Here is a 15,724-nt window from a genome sequence, read left to right as displayed (position 1 = left end):
TTTGTCCTCATTTTGGCCTTAGCGAATTTCCACACATGCACTCGACAATCCGTTGGGGGAAATAGTTGCCAAATGGGAAATTGAATAGAAGTCCTCTTACATGGAGCACAAGCACCATTTACACAAAGGATTCCAGAGTTTTAATAAATTGAAAGGGAAAATCTGAAGATGTTTTTTACTTTGCTTCCGTAATTCCCTCAAGAGGCTTTACTCATCAAAGGCCTCATCTAAAAGGTTTTCACACAGTGCAATAGACTTCTGCAGAGTAAATAGCCTCAAATAATAATTTCTATCGTCTTCTATACTTTGGAGATCAAAACTGTGCAGATTTTGCACCATCTGATTGTTCCTGCCCTAGAATAAAATTTCTCAGAGAATCTGTTTTTCTCTCTTACATTTGAATCCCCAAAAGAGCGTCCACAAATCGTAACTGAGACCTGCACCAGCCTTGGCTAGAGTATAAAAATGTCCTGCTAAGTACAAAATAAAAGCACTACGTGTGTGTCCTGCCTGACGTGCACTTGCTGGGAGTCGTAAACTCACCAGCATCCACTGGAGACTCCAGAGATTGTGGCATGCGAAATGGTGCATGGGTACGTACGGGTCTGTGCTTGTTACGTGGACGCACGCGTGCCCCACTTCCGGGCGGCACAATCCAAAATTATGCCACAAATTTTATAATTTCACACCTAAAGCGTGGAGAGCAGCAAGGAGCAGCGACAGCAGCGACATCATCCAAAACGGAAATGGCTCGTAAAACAACGCCAAATGGCATTGAGAAGTTTTACGCTCTTTCGTTCTTCTCTTGCTTTTTTTTCGCTTCTTTTTTTTGGCATATTTCCTTGCGGGAGGGTATTATGTCTATGACCAGATGTTTGTCAGGCAGGGAATTTAGAATCTGAAACTCTTCAAAGGTTTTAATCACTCCAAGATCTAGATGCCATATGCAGCTGCCTTTTCCCATAACAACCATAAGAACTACTCTTATACTTATTCAAGGGTATCAACAGTTTCGTTCCTTCAGCTATCCAAACTTTCTATTATTCTTCTTTTTTTTTTGGTGCTACATTTTAGTGCCGCTCCACACACCCCCACTCACACACTCACGCACTCCACCACAGATGGGACTGGCTTGCATTTTTGTGTTTTAACTTTCTTACAATAAAGTGATGTTATCTTGTGCTGCTCTCCAGCTACTTTGCGGCTTAGGCAACAGGCGTGTAGGCGTTGCCTAAGGGGTGGCTATGAGTGGGTGTTGGCAGCTGGGTGTGTGTTTGTGTGTGTCTGTGTACTATATGGCATGGCTGGGAGTTGGGGTTGGTTGACAGGATCTAGGGGAAATTACTCTGTGCTTTATCGTGCATATAAATCTATTTGCTCAGGTGTTTTTAGCTGCTAATATGTTTGTGATGACTTTATTTTGCGTTTACCGCCAGCTTTGCCTTCATCTGGCTCTCAGGCTTTGCTTTTGCTTTCTTTCTCTTTCTCTTTTTATATTTTTTTTGTTTCTTTTCTTTGTTCCCGCAGTCCCATTTTTTCCTGGTTTTTGGCTTTTTCCCACCTTATTTAGATTGGCTGTGGGGTGGCGGCGGCGTCGGCGTCGGCGGGTTTTGTGGATTGTGGCGGCAGCTTAGCAGTTTTTGGTCGCCTCGAGCTCTCTGGCAAAAGTTGTAAAAAGGTTTCTGGCCCAGACCAGATGCGCTGCCGGCTTAGCCCCACGGCCGTAGTATTTCCTGGCATAACTTTCCGCCTTTTCGGGCATTTGATTTAATAATTTTGCACTGCAATTTGGTTACATGTGTACGTGCTCCAGCTCCAGCTACGGCTACGGCTACGGCACACCGCACTATGGGGCATTTGACCACTTTTCCTGGCCGAAACTCATTTGTCAAAAGTCAAAAAAGTAATATTTTTTTGACGGATATTCATAGGGATAACATCAGTCCGTAATGTTACATACCCAGAAAATTAACAGTGCGCACCACTGTTAAGATAACAGCTGTTAAAGTCAGCTGTTTGCTACGAACAATATAAAGTTATCGGAAAACTGATTTTTTTTATGAAGTTTAAAGTGCAAAAATTGCTAAATTTACCAATTTAAGTAAATTTTTTACAACATTCTTGATTCAGACAGGTATTAAAAAGTTGTTTGTGAGTTTGAAATTAAAAAATTAACCTCATAATATGTTTAATGGCTAGTTTTTTAACAAGTCCATATTTATGACGAAAATTTGTCTTTGAATAGACTTACAAAGTGTTCGGTTCCCGCCGGAAGCAATAAACTGCATAGATATTGTAGAGTTTTCAATTCTTAATCCAATTTATGTTACTTTTTCTTGCGCTTTTCTGCGTCTTCGGAGATATTTAAGTTTTCGTTACATAACCTAAAGTTTGGAAATTCGGAGTTGTTTGCAATGTTAAACTCAGTGAAGAAGAAAGTTGTGGAAGAAGATGTCGATTTGCATTGCATTTAAGTGGTAATACCTGTCACTAGCTTTGAGACCGATAAGGGATATTTGTAGACCCTTTGAAGAACTTTTTTTCACGGTTTGTCGATTAAATTGAACAATTCCACGGAAAAATTGAAACAAATCGTAAAAAACTGTGCAGATTGGATCAATTCGTGCTCAATCGTGCAATTATAATAACGTTGAGACATTTCCAGTATATCTGCACTGACGTGCAGTGCTATTGTGTCCAACATTCAACAAATTAAAGAAAAGAAGCTGCTTGCCGTATACAAGGAAGTCAATGTAAAAATCCGATTATCTTCTACTTTAAAATTTTTTAAAATCCGGGCACAACTTTTTTAGTTTAATATGGCATTGCTTAACATATTCCCATCATTATTTGTTTAATTCAATTTAAAAATAAAATAAAAATTCGATTTTACCCTGAAGAAAAGGCGGTGCCACGCCCATTTTTTCAACATACCTTCTTTTCACTATTATAAACTCATATCAAAAAACTAAATCAAAAAATAATGTTTCGTTTGGAAGTTATTAATTAATGCCACAAAAAGTGGTCAAATGCCCCATAGTGCACCGGCACGAGACTGCAAATTAAAACGAGGCCAGGCATTAAGCTAAATGTTTAAAGCACTTAACCGGCACGCATGCTGTCATCAGTCGGGATGAAATATTCATTGAAGAGAGGCTGTCCCAGGGCATTGTCGTGCTGGGGGGGAGGCCAAGCTTTTAAGCCTTTTTTTAATGCCTTAACTACAACTAGAGAAGGTACTCCACACACACACACATCGCACACACACTCATGGCACACACAATGCTCTGTCGTCGCGACCACACACAACATTTACTCAAGGGATTAACTGCAAAGATCTTAATGCCTCTATTTCGACGGTCTTAAGTAAACTTCCGACATGGCCCAGACCCCGAGCTACATCCACACCCTCCACCCACCATCCAGGAGTCAAGCAGCTTCTGTTCTTTTACACCCGCCTCTCCTTGGTTTTTGGCTTTTTATTTGTATTTGTATTTGGCTTCGTGTTTGTTTTGCCCACTGGCAGGACCGCTCTTTGGCTCCTCCTCAACTACTTAGATTCTGGTTCTGATTCCGAATGGGATTCCTGTTCCCTACTCCCGCTGCTCGTTCTTCCCTCTTCTAAGCCTCAAGCACCACTTCCGCATCTTTGTTTGTCCTGTCGTTGTGGTTATTTTGTCTCCGTCAACCCATCACACATGTATCCCTGCCTCCTGCCCCGATTTGGGCCACATATGCACATTGTCAGGGCCAAGTACCACTAATATTATTTACATTTCGTTAGGTTCTCTTCTGCTCAATAGATAAACACACCCCAACAGCAGCTTTCCCCCTTTCCATAACTTTCCTTGGGACACTGCCGGCGGACACAATTACAGCAAATTAAGGATACAACTTTTCCGGCAATTCTTTTAGCGCCGCTCAATAAGCCAAAAACTTTTCCGAATCGGAAAATGGAGAATTATACAATTGAAAATTGAAAAATCATATCATGACAGGAGGAGGTGGAGGAGGAGAAACAACAGCCTCAGAGAACGGACAGCCAGATGACGCCCCAGGGCTCTCTGTCTGTGGGGCTTCACGTGTAATTGAAAAATATAAAGTATCGTGGAAATCTGATTAAAATTACATTTAAATAATAACAACAACAGCAGCAGCAGCACCAGCCGCATCGCCACCGACACCACCACCACTACGAGGAAAAGAGACAACATGCCCAGAACCGCGTACACCGCGGTGTGGCGTGGCGTCCGCCATGAAACTTGAAATTACACTTTGTACTCCGGTAAAACGTGAAAAGGCAAATAAGAAACTCTAGAAAACTTTGCAATTGCTTCTCATTGAATTTTTTATCGATAGTGGAGAGAGAGAGAGAGAAAGCACAAAAACAGAATCTAGATAAAGCAAAGAGAGAAAAATGAAGCGACCAAGATGAAACATAGTCTCATCGACATGGACATACAATAAACCAGTCGGAACGGTTTTTTTGTCCAGCCACAAGGTAAATTGAGTCTTTGAGATTTATGTGTTCATCTGAACAGACAGACAAGGTCATGTAAGGATTTTATCCGTATTTATCTATATACTTAATGGGGTCTGAAATGATTTGTTTTGTGTCTTACAAACATTGTAAACTGCACCACATTTCTGTTTTATTAAACCTAGATCAAATCTAAAGTAAATTCCAGTTGTTACCTAGAGAAAATCTGATTGATTTCCAAACAAAATGAAAGCAATTTTCAACTTGCCTAGCTACCATTACATTTTCTATTCGCAAATGAGAAATAAGTATATATAAAGGTATCGCACGGCCCTCGTCAAATGCTACTTCAAGCGAAAATCAAATTCTCTGGCTTAACATTTAATAGTATATAAATAAAGATTGATCTCACGAAGTATATTGTAGATGGTACGCTTAGAGGCTACGTTTTTGATTCAAGAATGGGGTTTGTTGTTGGTGGTATACATATTAACAGATGTATGTAATGCAAATGAAACGAAAATCGATTGGTACGCCCAGCTCAACTGATTTTGTTGCGCAAATAATATTTGATGAGTTGAATGCAGACTTCGGCATCCTCCGCACTGTCATGGCCGGCCTCTGCAGTGGACATGAAGGTATTAAATAATTCTATTTCATAAAAAGCAGTCAAATCTCTCACCATTTTCCTGTATAATGCGTTTCAGATTCTCAATGCAGAGGGTCTTCAGGGCACGCTTCTTGGGCGGTCCCATTTTGTGGGGAAATAGCACCGAGGTGTCCACCACAACGTCATGTATGATCTTTAGGGCCTTCAGATCGCTCTCCAGACTGTGGCCCACCAATATAGTCTTGGCATGGAACATCGACATCAGCACGGCCTGAACATCGCGCAGTGTTCGCGACTCCTTGGCCAGCATGGCCTCCGTGATGCCCGAGTAGCTGCAAAAAAGGAAAAAACATCCAATAAGCTAACAATACCAGACCCCACAGATAGACCGTCCTACGTTGTGTTGTAGTCTACAATCAGGTTGTCCGGCTTCACCAGAGCATCGTACACAGTTCGGCTATTGACATCCACAACGGTTACGCGCGTCAACTCGATACCGTGCGTCGTGTAGCACATTTCACAATCCAACGCAAAGATGTCCTTCTTCGTGGGCACCAAGTCTTCGCCCCGTTCGATGGTCTTCACAAAGCAAGTCAACTTATCGGGATCGTAGTAGTCGCTGACATGATAGTTGCCGTAGGTGCAGCCAGGAGTGCCCGCTGGCTGTTGACAACAGCGATGCTGATTGTCTGCGAATCCACGGCGGTAGCCCGTGCTCTTTGGGTGATAGTTGCACATGTCGGTGCCTCGACTTTCGTATATATTCAGATTGAACACTTTGCCGCAGCGGCTGCAGTAGCGCTCTGTCTCGTTGGGACGACGATTCGGACGGCAGGCACGGATGACAGCCGTGCCGCGCTTCGTCCCAGGCCTTGGGTAGCCGTTCTCCACGAGTTGCTCATCGGTGAGGCGCAGATCGAAGACCATTTCGTATGCCTTAACAACGTCCAAGGCATCGAATGGTTCGCCATTGCCCATGGATGTAAGTTTGCTAAGAGAATTTAACATTTTGAGATAAGCAAACAATTTGGACAGTGGAAAACATTGCAGCTTACTCCTTCTTTTCCATACTCCAGGACGTAGTCAGGGCCCGCTTGCCGCCCAGCATCATCTCGTGCGATACACACTTGTTGGCCACACTCGGCCGGTTACCAGCCTCGATAGCCTCCTTGCGCAACTTGTTGATCGCCAGCAGGCAGCTGTTCTTGTAGATGGCCGTCGTGTTGCACTTCCTGAATGCAGCCAGCTCCTCCACCTGCGCCCGCTCCCAGGCATCGGCCAGCTGCGGATAGATAATGGTGCACTGCTTCACCATCATCTCGTAATACTGCATCCGTATGTTGTAGGATATCTTGGAGCTCTGTGGCTCCAGCACTGGCGGTTTCTGTGCACTAGCATCGCTGACCACGGGCGCGGTCTTGTCCAGGGCGACCGTCGGCTTGTGGGCCATGCGACCCGCGCCCTTAAACGATTGCGCAGGTGTAAAAGCTGGCTTCTTCTCGGCCTGCAGCTCCTGGATCTTCTTCTTTGCCCGAGCTATGGCCACAATGTTGGCAACGGGGGCAATGCTGCGAGCTGTCAATTAAAGAGAAGTTTACTTTGTTGTCAAATATTCAATTCCCAAGTGTTCTGCTCACCAGAGCGCACAGGTGCGGTCAGGGCACTTCGTGGTATCAGTGGTGTCAGCTGAGATTTGACCTGGGCCTGACGCAGCTCCTCCTGCGCCACTCGGACACGCTCCTGGGCCTGCCGCAGCTCCTCTGACGCGGCATCGGCACGCAGTTTCTCCTGTCGCCGCAGCTCGGTGCGCCTGTCAAAGATCGCCTGCATGGCATTGCGTATGTGATTGGGCTTTTGCACTGTGGCTGGAAGAGGCGCCCTGCACTTATCCGCATTCTCGTGGGCCACACGTCGCTTTTGCAGCGCAGCAGTGGCTGCCTCCGTGAGGGCATCGATGTCCGGTGAGGGTGCCTTCCGTTTCATATTGTTCTCGGGCGTTTGCTCCACGTTGTGTATATTTGCGAATTGGGTCTCCAGCTGATCAAAGATCATCTCACACTGGCGTAAAATCTCACCCTCGGAGTTGTCCATCTCATAGTCAATGTCCGATTCATGGTCACTGTGGGCATTCGTTTTGGTTGTGCTTTTGGCAGTCTCTTTTTCCTTTTGCGCCTCCGACGGCTCGCTGGAGGCTTTGCTGGTGGATGATTTGGAGGACTTGGAGCTGGAACTACGCGCAGCTGAGCTGCTGGAGCTATGATGCCGCTTCGATGAGGACGATGATGAGCTGCTCTTGTGCCTGCTGCTGCTGCTGGAACTTTTCTCATCCCGATGCTTGTCGCTGCTGGACGACTTGTTTTTCGAGGACGATGAGGAGGAAGACTTGTGCCTGGAAGAACTGGAACTGGACTTGTGCCTCTCCTTGGATCGATCTTTATCCTTGTGCGATGACTTTCTATCCTTTTCCTTGTCCTTCTCCCTATCGCGCTCCCTACTTGACTTGTGTTTGGGTTTAAGGCTCTCACTGCCGCCTCCCGTTTCTCTGTCGCTCCTTGGCGCTTCATCCAGTTCGCCCTCTTTCAAGTCATCTTCTTTTACCACCACCACAGTGGATGGCTCATCAACCTCAATCTGCATTTGTTCGTCAATTTCATTCTCGAGATCGGCTTCCCAGTCGCCGCTCGCACCATTTGTGGCCGCCACCTGCGCAGGCACATAGGCGGGAGCACTGCCTGCAGCAGCCTCTAGCTTCTTTTTTGCCGGCGAGGCATTCAATGCCGGCTTGTCTGGATGGTACTCTAGGTTTGGCTTTTTCTTCTTTGAGGCGTACATCGTCATCTCTGGCAGCGGCAGTGTGAGCAGTTTCGGCTGAGCCGGCTTGTACTCCGGCACCGGCTCGACTGGCGGTGCTGCCTCCACATCATCTGCAAGCCACAGGTATTAATAGGCAGAACATTTAAAGCCATTTACTCACCTTTTTTGGCGTGCTTAAAGTGACAAAAGGGACGTTTGCAGGCGACCCCATCGATCTCGCTGTCGTAGTACGGACAGGGAAAGTCCTTGAACAGGCCTGTCGATGGCAACATGACGGCCTCTGTTTCGCGTTTTGTTTATTAGCGTTAGCGCTGCTCGATTAAAGCTAGCGTCCTAATTTGGCTTTATTTTCCTGTAGCGCTAGTTTTTTCGCTCATTTCATCAGTGTTGTTTGCAGAATCAGATGTTCGCGCTGCCAGATCGTTGCGATTTTTGTTGTTTTTGCAACGACACAACAATCAATCAAATCAATTAACCAAAACTGTTGTTATTGTACCAGGTATAAATTGTATACAAATAAATTTGGGTTTTGAGCGAATTTCAAGGAGTGTTCTCGCACAAGCATGAAATCGGAATGTTAAATGTTTTTCTGACAGTATGGCAGCTTAACCAACAGCTGTTGTGTGTGCAATCCCAGTAGAAACACTGAGACAGATTCAATAAAATAATTCTGGTGTGTTTTACAAGGTTTTCTTGTTTTGAAATAACTTGTATAATGTAATAATAGAGCATAACTAACAAGTGATAGTGATTAAATGGGCCAAGTGCATAGGTTATGCGTTAATTTGCGTGCCATGTAAATTCGCCACTGGGCGCATTGCCTTGCCCCCGCTTGTAAACAAATGTACGGAGTCGGGTTCAATGATTTTTTAATTAAAACAATAGTCGACTTTACTGACTTAAGTGCGCAATTGTGGCATGTTAACTGCAAAGATCTCTATATAATTGTCGTCTAGAAATTGCATACCACTTGGCGATAAAAGAGTTCAGGTACAAATTTCAATTTTTATTTTCATCAAACCGATCCCATGTGAGTGTGTGTGTATCCGATTGATTGCATTTCGATTTCGTCTGCGTCGTCGTTTGTCTACCACCCGCACGATTATGATTAATTTATTGACATTTCTTGATACATAAATATATGTGTGCTTATCTGAGGTACACAGGGTGGAGCTGGTAGTCTCCCCCGCGGCGGCTGGTGGACTCTCTCTCTGATAAAGAGTCGACCGGCGTGGAGGTTTGCTGGTTTGGCATTGGCCGGCCTACGCTTAGTCGTACTACGGCACTCTGACGATACGGGTGTTGACCAAAGTAAACACTTTCTCCATCACAAAAGGTCCAAAGGTCAGTTTGCTTTTGGTATTAGTCAGGTATTGGCGCAACGTTGAAGTGGCTCTAAATGCACGAACAGATCGTTGGGAGAACAACACAAAGTCTATCGTCTAATCCCCCTGTGATCCGGTTGCACCGGATTCAAATGGCATTAGAATGGACTTTGTACGTCTGTGCAGAACGAAGATAGTCTCCCGCTGCTCAAATTTTGGTACTTTGGACCCCCGCAAAATCGTTTTTTGATATGGTTAGAGCTAGTTATCTGGTTCATAGGCATATATTTGTTTATTTGGGTTACCACAAGCAGAGGGATCCTACTAACTAACCAACACTCTCGTTTTCCCCACTCCAGATAAGCACAGCACTTAACCACCATGGATCGGGAAAGCCTATATTTTATGAATAAGGATGACAAGAACACTTTCGATTTCGATGAGACTCTGCCGCCGCTTCCGCTGCCAGAGCTGCGCGATACCCTGGAGCGGTACTACACCTGCATCCAGCCCTTCGGCACACCCGAGGAGCTGGCCCAGGCGAGGAAGGCCATCGATGAGTTTCGGGACGGAGTGGGCGCCGAGCTGCACGAAAAGCTCAAGCAGCGGGCAGCCACAATGAAGAATTGGCTGGGCACCTGGTGGGAGGATTATGGTTATCACTTGCTGCGCCTTCCTCTGTTGCCCTATCAGCTCATGACGATGGCCAGCCAGCTGGAGTTGGTCGGTGTACCAGAGACGCCAGAGTACATGCTAAAGGTAAAAGTCCAACACGTTTCATATTTGGTTTAATTTCTAATCTTTTCCCTTTAGAGCTTCTCTCGTATCATATTTCACACTCTGGAGTTTTGGGATCTTACCCGCAAGTCGGCCATTAAGCCGCTTTCCTCGAACGGAGGCAAGATCAAGTACTCCTCCGCACTGTACAAACGTTTCTTCTCCACATCCCGCGTTCCCGGCGTGGAGCAAGATCGCATCGAAAAGCATTTTCTCACCAAGGATGAGGGAAACACGCCCACGCATCTGTTGATTGCCGCCAAGGGACGTCAGTTTGCCATCAACTGCGTGCACGACGATGACACTATTCTCACTGCACCCGAGATTCTTGTGGCCCTGCAGCGTCTGCGCAGCATCTTGGACTACGAGCCAGAGGGTGCATGTGTGCCGATTCTCACCCATGACGACAGACCCAGTTGGGCCAACAATCGTGCTCGTCTGCTGGAGATCTCCGATGCCAACAAAGAAACCCTCCGACTGGTGGAGGGTGCTTCCATGGGCATCTGCTGGGATGAAAATACCCCCGATAGCTACGAGGAGTCCTCCCAATTGGGTCTATATGGCGACACACATAGCCGATGGGCGGACCACGCCAGCAGCATCATCGCCTACAAGAATGGGCGCTACAATTGGACGGGGGAGCACAGCTGCTATGATGGCACAGTAAGTGTCAGCTTTGCCACCTTCATGCAGTTGAGCTTGCTGGAGGTGCCAGAACCCGACTGGACCCTGGCCGAGAGTGCGCAGGTGGTGGAACTCAAAGAACTCAAGTTCGAGCTGGACGATACGCTCAAGAGCGAGATAACACGCCTGCGAAAAGAGAAAGACGAGCGGGTTAGTAGACATCCTCAACAACTAAAATAAAACTCTATTTGTAACAATTTCCTCTTCTTTAGGGCATTGACGTCACAGCGACCTTTACTGTGTTCGATGAGTACGGCAAGGACTTTATGAAATCCCATAGACTGCATCCAGACTCCTTTATTCAGGTGGTCATGCAGTGGGCATACCACCAGATGCACGAAGAGTGAGTAGTGGCTGAACATTTCGACGCCACAGTTTAAAATAAATCGAATTCCCTCTGCAGAATTGCTCCCACCTATGAAACCGCTCTGATGCGACAGTATTACAATGGACGAACGGAGACGCTGCGCTCCTGCACTGGCGCCGTGGCAGAGTTCCTGAAGGCTTCATCTGATTCGCGCGTCAGCGATCTTGCCCTGGCCAAAAGCTTTCGCACAGCCGTCGACGATCACAAGCGGGCCATGGATGAGGCGCGCAAGGGCAATGGCATCGATAGGCACTTGTTTGGCCTCTGGTGTGTCGCCTACGAAAACAAATTAGACATTCCCGCCTTCTACGATGATCCGCTGTACACGAAGAGCGGCGGCGGTGGCAATTTTGTGCTCTCCTCCAGCACCCTGGGCTTCACTGCAAATGTGGGCTTTGTGGCACCCATGCTGATCGATGGCTATGGCGTATTCTATTCGATTACCTCTGGAGCGTAAGTTCTTTATATTTTGTAATTTAAACTATTTACTTATATTGGTTTTGTCTTTGATAGTGTCTTCATTAATACCACCGCATATCGTGACAGCATTAAGACGAGCGCTCGAAAGTTTAATGACATCTTCAAGGCCTCGTTCCGCAGGATAAGCGTTCTGCTGGAGCAGCTGGCCAAGGAGTCCAAGCTGTAAACCATCGGCTTAAGGCGTAGTTTTAAGTGAAGAAGAGAACATCATACCTCTCCAAACATTTTACGATACGATTAAAATAATCTTGACTTTATGCCACAGTTCCATTAGCAGCACATTCATATTCGCGGATGAAACTTCCATTAAATTAGTGATCTACAAATTGTGACAATCATTCAATGAGCGTGATGTGCCCTGTTGGAATATATGGGTAATTCAGTGTCCCATTCCCGTAGTAGTAACTCTTCCCGCGTCTTTCGTGTTAACGTTTATTTCAAATTCAATGTTTTCAGTGTTTGGATTAGTTTACGCAAAATACATTTTCGCATGGGAATTTCAGTTTCGTTTCAATTGTTTAAAATGCGTCTAATTAAGCGAAGGCGCCCGCCCAGCCAGCGTCACACTCCATAATAATTAATTCTTACAACTTTTTACTTATTTTGATACAATAAGCGAGGGGGAGGGGAGGGGACGCTGCATTTGATGATCCCAGATCCTACGTACAAGTTCAATTGAAGCAGTCGACTGACCTGAGCCGGGGCCTGTGGCTTTTTTGATTAAATATGTTTCATTTCGTTTCGTTTCTTCTACAATATATATGGGGGGTAAAGTGTGTGCAACTTCTCATTTAGTGTTCGCTCTACTAAGATTATTTACGCGTGTGTGTGTGTTGTGCTTAGTGCTTCTAATTACAAATGGTTTTTTCCACTTTTCTTACTTTTCTTTCTACAAAAAATTAAATTCAAGTCACAGACTTAAAGCCAAAACAACATAAACAAAAATCCAAAAAAATATTTCTTGGGTGGCAATATGCAGCAGCCAAACGCTGATGAGCTGAGTTCTGTCTGGGAGATAGGGGGGCTTTTATCCGAATTAGTGCTGCTGGCGGTAGTAGCCAATGTGCGGCGGCGGCAGCAGAGCGTAGGCGGGCAAAGGAACTGAGTGCCCGGGGGCATGGCGCCCGCGCCTTTGCTGCTGCTGCTGCTGTTGTTGCTGCTGCAGCTGCTGGTGCTGAAGGTTGGCGTACACTCATTCCTGCCCAACAGCCGGCACAGGCTGAAGGTTCTGTTCGGCTGCCGCCAGTGCTGGAAGGATGGGATTGCTATTGGCCACATCCTCCTTGGCACCCGCAGCCGCCGCCTCTCCAGTGGCCGGTGGCTGGAATGCAGGTCGCTGCACGAACATGTTGTCAATGATGTGGTCAATGTTGTCCGCGTGTCCGCCCTCCTCCTTGGTCAACTGGTTGGCATTTGGCCCGGCTAATCCTCCGGAGCGCGCCTTGTGCTTCTCGGATGGTGGCAGAATGGGAATCGCATTGGTTGGGCGACGCTGGGGCAGCGCTGAAGGTCGGCTGGTGGTCTGGGCCGGTGGCACGAAGTAGGTTGTGCCCCCGACAGTGTTGTAGTTCTGATGAAAGTTCATGGACGGTGGCCCCTGGGCAGCTGCAGCTGGCGTTGGCGCCTGGGCTGGCGGTTGTGGCTGTGGCTGCGTCACCACCGATGTCTGGGCCTGTGCAAAGGCCACGGCTGACGGTGTGGTGGGCAAATAGGCGGCACTGGCCGGATTAACATACGGGGACGCTGGGGGAACCGACACCGAAACTGGCACCTGCACCGGCACTGGCTCCGCTCCAGTCACATAATAGGGTGCCGCCTGTGCCTGGGGATAGGCTGCCGCTGGCGGGGCATGTTGCTTTGGTGGCGCTGGCACAGCAGCTGGTGCCGGTCCCAGTTGCAGTGTCTGCAGTTGGGCCTGAATCTCTTGCTGCTGATAGGCGAACTGCATCAGGACATGCGGATCTTGTATCATAATCTGTGAGGGCTGCTGTTGTTGTTGCTGTTGCTGCTGTTGTTGAAGATGAAGCTGCTGCTGCAGTTGCTGCTGCTGCTGCTGCTCTGCCAAGTGCTGGGATGCCTCCTGCTGGGAGCGACGGAGACTGGAGTATCGTTTGGGTGCAGTCCTAGGCTCTGGAGCTGCCGGTTGTGCCTGCTGCGTGAGCTGTAGCTGCTGCTGTTGGTTCTGGTTGGCCAGAGAATGCATCTGAACGCTGCCCACATGACTGGGATCGTTGCGCTGCTGCACCTGCTGCAGTCTCTGCGACAGATTAGTGGTCGAAAGCTGTGTCTGAGGCGACGCCAGTGGCGGCTGTTGCACCTGCTGTGGCGACTGTCGCTGCTGCTGCTGCTGCGGTGGCGGCTGTTGCTGACTCTGCTGTGTGGCTGGGCCATCGCCCGACTGCTTGCCCTGTCCGTTTGTTCTGGGTGTAGATGGCTTCTGGTGCGAACGCTCGTTGCGCTGCTCCACATGCTCCTGCTCGCGGTCTCGCTCACGCTCACCGCGGTCCCCACGCTCACGATCACCACGCTCACGACGGTCTGGTGGTGGACCACGATTTGACTTTGGCTTAAACTCCATGGGATTCTGTCTGCCCGGACCGCCGTTCACGCGCCCATAGTTGCGGTTCTTTGGCTCACGCTCACGCTCCCTATCGCGGTCACGTTCACGCTCGCGCTCCACTTCCTGGGTTCGAGGGGCTGGATTCGAGCCACTGGCCCCGCCTGCGCCTCCGCATCCACCACCGCCGCCTTGAGGTTTGTCGGCACCGCGTTCCGAGCGGCGATTCTCCTTCTCCTCGCGGAAGGACGAAGTGCGCGGCCTGCGCGGCTTGCGCTCGTTCAATGCCGGGAAGTCCTGAGGTCGTGGCGGCTTGCGTTCCTTGTTGCTGGCCTTCAGATACGCCTGCTCGTCCTCCCAGTTGCGTGAGTATTTGCTGGGGCCGCGGGTGTAGCGTCTGCGCCGACGGGCACGCGGTGGAGCATCCTCATTGCGTATATCATAGCCATAGGACTGCAGCAGCTCCGTCCGCGACTTGGGTGCCTGTTCGTGGAGCTCGAACTTATCGTGGGACCAACGATCGCCACCAGAGGCCGGCTGCCACTGCCGCATGGTCTTGGAAGCTTGCGAGATGGCCGGAGGCTGTCCACTGGGTGTGGCACTCGAGGCGGAGACCCCATTTACGTCACCGTTTGACTCTGGTACTGACTGCGAACTGTTCTCCGTCTCGGGGACCAATCCGCCCTCGGTTTCGGCCGTGCGGTCATCGTGCTCATAGAAGGTGCCGCGTTTCGGTATGTACTGCGGATTGCTGCGATCCTCGTCGACTTTCTTCTGCGCCTCGCTGTCGGCCACAGATCTGTCCTGGCAGTTGTCGTTGCCGCTTACCGTACCGCTGTGCCTATCATCCTCGGTGGTCTCGCTGCCCACATCGTCCTCATCAGTCTCCGACTCCTCCTCGCTACCGCTTTCATCGTCGTCGTCATCATCGTAGTCCTCGCCGCCCTCGAGATCGCTGGCGGTGTCGTACTCGGAGTCATGGGGGTGGGAGTTGCTCGACGGCTCCTGGTTGGGGGATGTACCCAATTCGGCTGTGCTGCTGCTACCACCGCCCGCCTCACTGGCATTCGGCGAGGAGACGGGTATATCGGTCGGTGGAGCCGCTGTCATTTTCTCTACTTCGGCCATCGTGAAAAAATCTTCGATTTTTTTTACTTTTTCTGATTTACTTTCCTCGCTCCAATCAACACGGCTTGCACACAGATGCTCACAACTCAAGTGAGAATCCCTGATTATGTCTCAGTGCGATCCTTTGATTTTGTTTAACGATTTATTACGCGGAAAAGTAGTACTTTCGCAGTTTTCTCGACAACAACGCAATCAGAAAATAGAAAGTGTCTAGGGTTACCTTTCTCCTTGGCAGCTTCAGGGCTGGCGAACTGTCAAATAGAGCCATCGATAGGAACGGCGATGCCATCGATTGTTCTTCCATCCCTACATCTAGTTTGTGGCCCATGAAATCTAAACAACACATTAAAAATGGTGGTGAAAAAACGTTCATGTCTGCACCAACGACTGAACAATGCTTCTGAAAAGACATCTCAGGCCTAGCGTAAGTTGCTATCTTTGTCTTGCAGGATAGATTGTACTCGAAGTCTAGTGCAATACGATGGGCGCCAAACATTGCGAA

At 48.2% G+C, this 15,724-nt stretch overlaps 3 protein-coding genes across 4 annotated transcripts; 1 reads left to right on the top strand and 2 right to left on the bottom strand.

Moving 5' to 3' along the window:
• Positions 1 to 5,015: 5,015 nt before the first annotated feature.
• Positions 5,016 to 8,367, bottom strand: LOC117898736 (RNA exonuclease 1 homolog). The gene is made up of 6 exons (XM_034808356.1): positions 8,065 to 8,367; positions 6,728 to 8,014; positions 6,146 to 6,665; positions 5,488 to 6,081; positions 5,163 to 5,422; positions 5,016 to 5,101 (listed from the first exon to the last, which is right to left on the bottom strand). The coding sequence occupies exons 1-6, from the start codon at positions 8,174 to 8,176 to the stop codon at positions 5,022 to 5,024; spliced, it is 2,853 nt and encodes a 950-aa protein (XP_034664247.1). The 5' UTR covers positions 8,177 to 8,367; the 3' UTR covers positions 5,016 to 5,021.
• Positions 8,368 to 8,671: 304 nt separating this feature from the next.
• On the top strand, positions 8,672 to 11,803 carry LOC117898740 (peroxisomal carnitine O-octanoyltransferase). Of its 2 annotated transcripts, none has more exons than XM_034808360.1 (6): positions 8,672 to 8,894; positions 9,589 to 9,988; positions 10,043 to 10,840; positions 10,903 to 11,033; positions 11,094 to 11,510; positions 11,571 to 11,803. In XM_034808360.1, exons 2-6 carry the CDS (start codon positions 9,611 to 9,613, stop codon positions 11,701 to 11,703), a joined length of 1,857 nt encoding a protein of 618 aa, XP_034664251.1. In that variant the 5' UTR covers positions 8,672 to 8,894; positions 9,589 to 9,610; the 3' UTR covers positions 11,704 to 11,803. The 2 variants fall into 2 exon arrangements, with proteins under 2 accessions (XP_034664251.1, XP_034664250.1); XM_034808359.1 differs by lacking the exon at positions 8,672 to 8,894 and adding an exon at positions 9,106 to 9,248.
• Positions 11,804 to 11,955: 152 nt separating this feature from the next.
• Positions 11,956 to 15,452, bottom strand: LOC117898739 (protein CASC3). Its single transcript, XM_034808358.1, has one exon. The coding sequence runs from the start codon at positions 15,220 to 15,222 to the stop codon at positions 12,730 to 12,732; it is 2,493 nt and encodes an 830-aa protein (XP_034664249.1). The 5' UTR covers positions 15,223 to 15,452; the 3' UTR covers positions 11,956 to 12,729.
• Between the last annotated feature and the right edge of the window lie 272 nt (positions 15,453 to 15,724).

Source organism: Drosophila subobscura, chromosome O (assembly GCF_008121235.1).
Source record: "Drosophila subobscura isolate 14011-0131.10 chromosome O, UCBerk_Dsub_1.0, whole genome shotgun sequence".
Classification (NCBI taxonomy): domain Eukaryota; kingdom Metazoa; phylum Arthropoda; class Insecta; order Diptera; family Drosophilidae; genus Drosophila; species Drosophila subobscura.
The sequence above is the reverse complement of the archived record's forward strand: the minus strand, read 5'-3'. Positions and strand labels throughout refer to the sequence as shown.

What these genes read in the sequence shown, in the direction of transcription:
- LOC117898740 (XM_034808360.1), top strand. Translation starts at nt 9,611, where the DNA reads ATGGATCGGGAAAGCCTATATTTTATGAATAAGGATGACAAGAACACT. An exon ending in CGCCAGAGTACATGCTAAAG is followed by an intron (nt 9,989 to 10,042) that starts GTAAAAGTCCAA and finishes TTTTCCCTTTAG; the next exon opens with AGCTTCTCTCGTATCATATT. An exon ending in TACCACCAGATGCACGAAGA is followed by an intron (nt 11,034 to 11,093) that starts GTGAGTAGTGGC and finishes TTCCCTCTGCAG; the next exon opens with AATTGCTCCCACCTATGAAA.
- LOC117898739 (XM_034808358.1), bottom strand. Translation starts at nt 15,222, where the DNA reads ATGGCCGAAGTAGAGAAAATGACAGCGGCTCCACCGACCGATATACCC.
- LOC117898736 (XM_034808356.1), bottom strand. Translation starts at nt 8,176, where the DNA reads ATGTTGCCATCGACAGGCCTGTTCAAGGACTTTCCCTGTCCGTACTAC. An exon ending in TGGAGTATGGAAAAGAAGGA is followed by an intron (nt 6,082 to 6,145) that starts GTAAGCTGCAAT and finishes AAATTCTCTTAG; the next exon opens with CAAACTTACATCCATGGGCA. An exon ending in ATTGTAGACTACAACACAAC is followed by an intron (nt 5,423 to 5,487) that starts GTAGGACGGTCT and finishes CCTTTTTTGCAG; the next exon opens with CTACTCGGGCATCACGGAGG.